At 46.7% G+C, this 8049-nt stretch overlaps 1 protein-coding gene across 1 annotated transcript in view; it reads left to right on the top strand.

The window, feature by feature from the left end:
* The first annotated feature begins 4386 nt into the window (after window positions 1-4386).
* LOC112689624 (ski oncogene) overlaps window positions 4387-8049 on the top strand; it is a 54284-nt gene continuing 50621 nt past the window's right edge. Inside the window, exon 1 of the mRNA XM_025563420.1 lies at window positions 4387-6580. Coding sequence (XP_025419205.1) covers window positions 5591-6580 — 990 coding nt within the window. The 5' untranslated portion in view covers window positions 4387-5590. The remainder of the gene's footprint in view (window positions 6581-8049) is intronic.

Genomic DNA, 8049 nt, shown 5'->3' with positions numbered 1-8049 from the left:
AAAAGCTTTCCATGTCGAGATGAACTCGGTAGAGCATAAAATCATGAATTTTAATAAGGAAGGTCAAGTGTCAATAATGACCCACAGCTTAAACGGATGATCACTATTGATTTCGCCTTGGCAAGTTTGTAAACGTGTCGAAATCGTCGGGTCGGAGTTAACGAATACCTGATGGAATTAAGACCATGGTTACTTTAATATTTGATGGAATATTTGGTCTACAGAGTTCTCCCTCCAGTGGTGAGAAAAGCATATTATGAAAAAAAAAAATCGCGCTACTGAAGATATCGGAAACGGATGCGATTGTACCGTATGTCATCGTTTTACCGATACAGTTTCTTTTTGCGGCGTACAGTTTTGAATTAATAATATTAATTTAAAACTAATTTAATATCATATTATGATATTATTATTACTACTGTAACTATAATCAGTGGCGTGGCGAACTCAAAAATGTTCAGAGGCAAGTATATTTTGTCGATACCCACCTACCCTCAATACCCACTGACCATAATTATTTATTATCATTATTATTATAATTATAGTATCATTCGCACGCGTAGTACCTACACACGTAATCTACTGATGCCACAGCCTTCGTTGCTGTAGTGTTGTACACAAAGAAGGATAGGTAGTTTTTTTATTACAGGGAAATACTTTAATGGGGCCACCAAAATGAAAAAAAAAATTGCTTATAAAAAATGTATTTATTTACTCATCCTACCTAATTTAATTTTAATAATTTAACTATAAAAAAAAAAAAAAAAAATAATAAATTTCCATGAAAAAATTAATGGTATCGGATGGGCCACCTACATAATATAGGGCGACGGCCCACAAGGAAAATCCCTTTTTTCCTATGGGCCTATCCACCCCGGGTTGTACAATCGTTATCCGAGAACAACAGTTGGCTCGCACGACGGACGAACAGATGAACAGCAGAAGAAATATATATATATATATATATATATATATATATATTTAAAATAAAAAATAGAAAAGAAAAGAATAAGATGAAAAAAAGCGCGTTGGCAATCTTGTTGGCACAATCTATCTCGATTCTCGGCCGACCGTCACCGCGGTCTCCTCTTCTCTTTCCATACACAATGTTATTTACCACGCGCCGGACGGAGGAGCTGCTACATTGCGTCTCCCTCCGCTTTTCTATTTTCCGTTCGCATTCCTGTCCTAATCCTTCGCCGCACCGAGTACACCAGTGTGACCAGTTTCTGCACGTTCTTCCCGGACGGCCGCACGTCACTAATTGCGTACTAATTCAATGTTAAACACGAGCCGCGCGTAATAAATAAGAAACAATAAGACGACAATCTAGCGGGTGGTGGTGGCGCGGTAGCGAGAGAGGAGTAAAAAAAAAAAAAAATTATAATAATAATAAAACCGCATCGTACGCGTATAGGATAATAATAATAACTGCAGTATGCGCCTCTCGTATTTCGCAATCCCAGCGGCCAGCGGTGCGGTGTGCACTTTGCGCGTAGTCGTGTCCTCGACTCGAGGATGTGTGTTGTACACCTATTATATGCATCGTCGCCGTGGGCATTCGTGTATATATATATATATATATTACACGTGCATACAACATGTGCGCATTACAGCATGTACACCACGCGCATATTTCATATGGTACCGTCGTACGTACACGAATGCATTATATTATGGTGCGCATCCTCGTCCGTACGTCGTCTTACGCGCGAAAAGCAGTCGAGTGGGGCAGGGAAAGTGTAGCCGTCCGGACCGTACGTACCGGACCGTACGACAACCACGCAGTATAACGTAAAGTATACATTATAGTGCATTCGGAACGGATAAACCGTGGTCGTAGTCTGCGTGCGCATTTTATTATTTATTACCGCGAAAAGAACATGGAGGGGTGGGGGGAGAGAGAGAGAGACATGGAGAAGACGTAATAATATAAAATGTTTGCATACGTTATTTTCGTATTCCGGCTAATTAAAAGTGACGCGTCGGTTTCAAGAACGCGTTCCGCATAATTCATCAAAACACTCAGTGGTCGCGCACACATTGTTTATCGCTATTGTCCGCGGCACAACACGTTATCGTTGCGGTGTACACAATGCGTGCAACGTGCAACGGGTACGGTGCACGCGAAAATGGTTTTTTTTCGCGCGCACGCGCGTACACGCGTAATCGCCGAGCCCCCCACCGCCGTCCGATCGCCGACATTGCGTACGCAGGCGGGAGGAGTGGGCGATCGCGAGAGCCGAGTAGTGCCCGTGTAAACGTACTTATAATACGTACTTACTTACTACGCAATTATTTCGGACGCGCGACACAACGGAGCGGGAAAGATTAATAGAGAATCAAAAAAAAAAAAAAAAATTAGACGGGACGAAAAAAAAATTACGACGATGAGTAATGCCGAGGGGGAGGGGGAGAAATCAAATCGAACGGGCGGGAGGACCGCCGTGCAGCGCACAAACAAAACAAACGATTAACAAAACGAACCGTGCACGGCGTGTACCAGTAGGTCGCGGTGCACTGCCAACACACAGTATTGTTGTGACGACGTGCTCACGGTGCGGTGGTACACGTCGTTTCGATTGCGTTACGTTTGTCGGCGGTGCTGGAGACGCGGTCCGAACGGTAGTGCGCTGTTGAACGTTTATCAACAACATCGGCGTGCCGGTAGTCCGTGGCGTCGTCGTGATATCGTTGCGCACGCGGCTATCATACCGGTCGCCGGTGCTGGTGCTGGTGCTGTCCGCCGCCGCCGCTGCCGCCGCCGCCGCCAGACGAGGATGACGAGAGGTCAACGTTCGTTGATATTTTTTCGCCGACGTCTGCGTCTGGTGGCGGCGGCGTAACCGCTCACGCACACGCACCGACCGACGCACACATACGATCGCGCTCTCTCCGCCGTCTCGTGCACAACACGCACACGCGCGCGCCATGGCCACGCACACGCACACACCGGCGGCACGCGACACACCCGAAAACACGTATCCGCCGACACCATCACTGCGCCCGGCCGCTCGCTATTGCCGTCGTTCGCGCTCGCTCCGGAGGCCACGATTTGAACGTCAACGCACACCGCCCGGGGCGGATTAATCAACACCGTCGACGACCCGGACGAATTGTTCTCGTCTCGTTCGGTTTTACTTTTCAATCATGTTTTAACGGTAAAACATTCGAAACGCGTACAACGCCGCTACACGCGTGAACCACAAGGTTTTCCCTAATAAAAAATAAAATACAGCGTTGAGTTTAAGGATTTTCACTCCAAAATCGTACCCGGTAAAAGGCGTTGCTCACATAAACGTAGCCATTAGTTAGAGGTCGGTAGGGCGAAGGAGATTGACGAAAAAAGAAACAGGTTCATCGAAAATCGAGTTATTTTCCAAAAATTAACAAACTTTGTACGTGAAACTATGTAACGTGTGTTTATAAGTTGTAAAAAGACTTATGAAAATGCATAGTCTTGAATAATTTTGATTTCAAAATGTATAGATTCATAGGATTAATAATTTTTTTAGCACATTTTTACATGTTTGAATACAAATTACCGCAAAAATGGTTAATTTCATTTACTTAAAATATAAGTAATAATCAAATTAAATTTCATTATTAATCATATTTATTTTATCTCTTATAAGCGTAACAGTTAACCGTACACCTAACCGTAGTTGATTTTTTTTTCTGATTCACAAAATTCATTTTTCGATTTTTATTCATGGCTTTTACTATACGTTTGTGTGCTAAACAATAAGTACCCAAGACCTCATAAAAATAAAAATACTTTTAAAAGAGTTCGATCCGATCAGTAAGTAGATTCGAAGAAATTTAAAGAGGGGACGTTACAATCCTACATCTTGTCTTACGAGTACTGTCCGATGGATTATTTCCTAGACCTGTACTGTCGCGACGACGGGCGATTCCCGCGTTTTCAGTTAAAACGTTCTCGCGTGCCATTATCTATAAATTATTACAGTTATCATCTACATGTGTGATGCGTATTTTAAAATCGTGTCTCGTGTACAACACGATAAATTAAATTAAGTTTTTTTTTTTTTTTTTTGGCGCACAATATTTTATGCATAATTATCCGTGCCTTACGCATAGCGCACACAGGATGTGGGTGAAACTGTGAGCGTGTGCGCGCATCGATTTATATTATAATCATAATAATATGACGCAGTGAACAATTTCGGGTTTTTGCGACCAGACAGTTGCGCGCGCACACAATACGAAACCGCCGCCGCCGCTGCCGCTACCTCCGCCGACCCTTGTCTGGTCTCGACGTCTGCCAACGTCGCCGCCGCCGCCGCCGCCGCCACCGCTACCGTTCCGCCCGGCCGACAGCGGCGCACATTGGCACTATACGGTACGTGCGTGTGCGTCTGTGTGCGCCTGTGTGCGTGAGCGAGCACCTCCACCCCGCCCCGTGCCATCGTCCGCGTTCGCTCATAACACTCCGTGCGTTCTTCCCACTCTGTTTGCCGATGCGTCTGCGTCGCCGCCGCCGCCGTCTGCGTGTCCGACCGCCGCCGCCGATCGGGGGCCAGCAGCGCTATTACGTTCGACTCGGTCACGGCACCTCCACCGCCACCGAACCACCGCCGCCGTTACCTCACCATCACCACCACCGCCGGCACTACTAATACTACAGACGACTACTACTACTACTACTACTACTACTACTACTACTACTCTACCGTCCACACTGCCGTCGCCGCCGTCGCAATCGTACAGTCATTCGTGTGGTGTACGCGCGCGCGTAAGCGAGTGTCTCTGTGCGTTTGTTTTTCTCGTCGCGACGTCTGTGTATGTGTGTTCGTGCGCATACTTGTATTTATTTATTTATTTATTTATTTATTTAAGCGTATATACGAATATATATATATATATATATATATATATATATTTATTTATACCGTTTTGTTATTGTATTAATAAAATAATTTTTATTACGTTCGACCGTGTACTGCGAGCGCGCGCGTATACGTACTAGTGCGAACGTGTGTTTTACGCGGTATATTTATATAGTGCGTTCGTTCTCGGTGTTGGAATAATAATAATAATAATAAAATTAATATCGTTTATATTAATATTATTGTCTCGTTGAAATAATAGAATATTTGTTTTATCCTGTCCTCGGTACGATGTGTACGTAAATACGATTTCATATTGTTGAAACGTATTCGTACCGAACGGTATATTGTTGTTGTTGTTCCGTCCGCACCGTTGTCGATTTCCGATTAATTTTTTTTTCAAAATTTTTCCTCGACCCCGCGTCACCGTAGTATGCGCGCACAGTGCCGTCGCGCTTTACACGCCGACACCTCCCCAGACGATCGTACCGGTGTCGGTGTCGCTGTCGCCGACGCGGTCGTTCTGTCGCGATCCATGCCGTCGTCCGCACTACCGCCGCGGCTGTCGGTGATCATCGCTTCCGCCGGACCGTGCGACGACGATGCTTTCGCGCCCGCTGCCACGTTGTGATGGGCGCCGTCGAGCATTAGCTGCAGCAACACTCAGAGCGGTGTGCCACCGGAACCCTAACGCGTAACGAGTTCTACGTCGTGTGCGTGCAGCGGTGGTGCGCACGTTTATGGTACACGCGATCATGGAGCTGCCGAGCCGCGCGGCCGAGATGGACGAGGAACAGCACAATAAGCAGCAGGTGAACAATCCGCACATCAAAAAGGTGCTGAAGACGTATCAGCTGAGCGCGCCCAGGAGTCTGCAGGGACCGAACTCGGTGCTGGACGAGCCGACCGGCGCCGCGGTCGCGGTGTGCTCGCCCAAGGCACCGATGACCGCAGCAGGGAACGGGGGCGCCAGCGGAACCGGTGGGGACGCGGAGCCTAACGGTTGCAAGTCCCCGGCACCGGGTCCGCCGCCTCCGCCGCCGTTGCACCCGGTGCTGTACGTGCCGGACCAGTCGGGCTGCGAGCTGTTCGAAACTGAACTGGAATGGGAGAAGATCGCGTGCTTCATGGTGGGTGGCGAGATGCGGCTGTGCTTGCCACTGATCCTCAACACGGTGCTGCGGGACTTCACGCTCACCCAGATCAACCAGGTGTGCGACGAGCTGCGCATCTACTGCTCGCGGTGCACGCCCGAGCAGCTGGACATGCTCAAGCACTGCCAGATACTGCCGGCGACGGCACCGTCATGCGGCCTGATGACCAAGACGAACGCGGAGCGGCTGTGCTTCGCGCTGTTGCACCGGCACCCGCCGCCGCCGGCCCAGGTGCCCGACGACGTGGTCACGTTCTCGTTCGAGGTGTTCCACGATGTGTTCGGCAAGACCCGGGGCGTGTGCATGCCCGAGCTATACACCGAGAAGTTCTCCGCGTGCATACAGTGCGTCGAGTGCAAAGGGTTGTTCGCGCCCCAGCGATTCGTCAACCACATACACCGGTTCACGGGCACCAACTCGTGCCATTGGGGCTACAAGCGCGAGAACTGGAAGGCGTACATCAAGGTGTCACACGGGCACCCGGACTACGCGGAAGTGGTTAACCTGTTCGAGACGTTCAAAGAGCAAATCGACGAGACATCCACGGTGCACTTCTCCTCTCGGAAACGGAAACAGGTAAGCTACCGCGTAGTCATCATATCTTAACGCATGCCAACCTTCGTAGAAATAACGGTGAGACCGCGGTCTCGTCCGTAGCAAAATTTTTTTTATTCTACCTGCGCCCGAACACCGGAGTACCTACGATTGTTCTGACGCACGTACACTGTTGGGGTTATTCGATTTGAGATCTCTAAATCGGGGAACACGGTATTGAATGAGTTTTGATTTTTTGATCTAACGCTCATGTGGTAATAAAAATAAGTATATACTTTTGCGGTTTAAATATCCACCGTTTAATATGAAAATAAATTATTGTACACGATAATGCGTGGATTATACTTAGTAATTTAGATAGTATAATGATATAGTGCACAATATATACTATGTTTTATGAATCGTGGGACGAACTGAACGACCGGCACATGGGACGAACGGCAAACTTACGCGTTATCGTCGTATTATTATACAGCGCTATTATGTTACAATAAATCGACTAAACTGATCGATGTATTTATTTTTGCTTTGCAATCAAGTGTAAAAGCCAAAAGACGCGTAACGTGTCAATGTAAGTAATTGTTTGATTATTGTGATATCACACGACGTTGAAATTGATCGACGGTCTTGAAAAAATGGTGGTCTCACGGAGTAAAGAATATCGAGCCGTCACTTCAGTAGGAAAGGAATTTGAACGCATCAATTAGAAAAAAACCGCTTTTATAGTGATGCAGGGCCGTGTTAAGGAGGGATTAAAGGGGGAAATTATCCTCGGGCGCCGTAGTTTTGTAAAAATAAGGGGCGCCCTTATCTGCACTTACTATTCTATCTACGCCCAGTGGCCCCGTAGAAAAATTTTGCCCCGGGGCGCTGATATGTATGACACGGTTCTGATTGCGTGCCTCGCTCGACGAACGATCACCGCTGAGAGGGATGTACGAGTATACATTGTAGACGCTACGGGTATCGACATATAGATTTGCATAGACCAGATCTCGTCTCCTCACGCCCGCGGGTCTCTTACATTGTACTACGTCGTTTTCTTTTGTCGGCCCCACAGGTTCATCGTCGTTAACTCGATAATTATATCATAATATGCGTCGTTAGAGCACGGACACTGCCGGTCTTGTAACATGCACGTGTTACATTATCTGTTTAGAAATTCGCGGTCAAACGGGTGTATTGTCGACGACGTGGTTAATTGTGCACGCCGCAGACGCCGGTTATCGGACACCGTCATTCACTCCGCGGATGGGATCCTTTTCGGCTAAAATTAACGTTTCCCTTTTCGATCAGTACACTAGTTCTGTTCACAGTTTAAACTTTTAAAATATAGAAGAAAGTATTTGTCTTTTTAGAGTCAATTTTTTTTTCTTACGAATAATGATTGTTAAAATACATTTATGAATATAAGATTATTTATCTGGTTATTGAGTTTATTAAAGTAGTAATAATAATAAACAATTTTAGTGTTGCTAAAAGAAAAGATT

Source organism: Sipha flava, unplaced genomic scaffold, assembly GCF_003268045.1.
Source record: "Sipha flava isolate LNK unplaced genomic scaffold, YSA_version1 45_pilon_pilon, whole genome shotgun sequence".
NCBI classification, from domain to species: domain Eukaryota; kingdom Metazoa; phylum Arthropoda; class Insecta; order Hemiptera; family Aphididae; genus Sipha; species Sipha flava.
The sequence above is the reverse complement of the archived record's forward strand: the minus strand, read 5'-3'. Positions and strand labels throughout refer to the sequence as shown.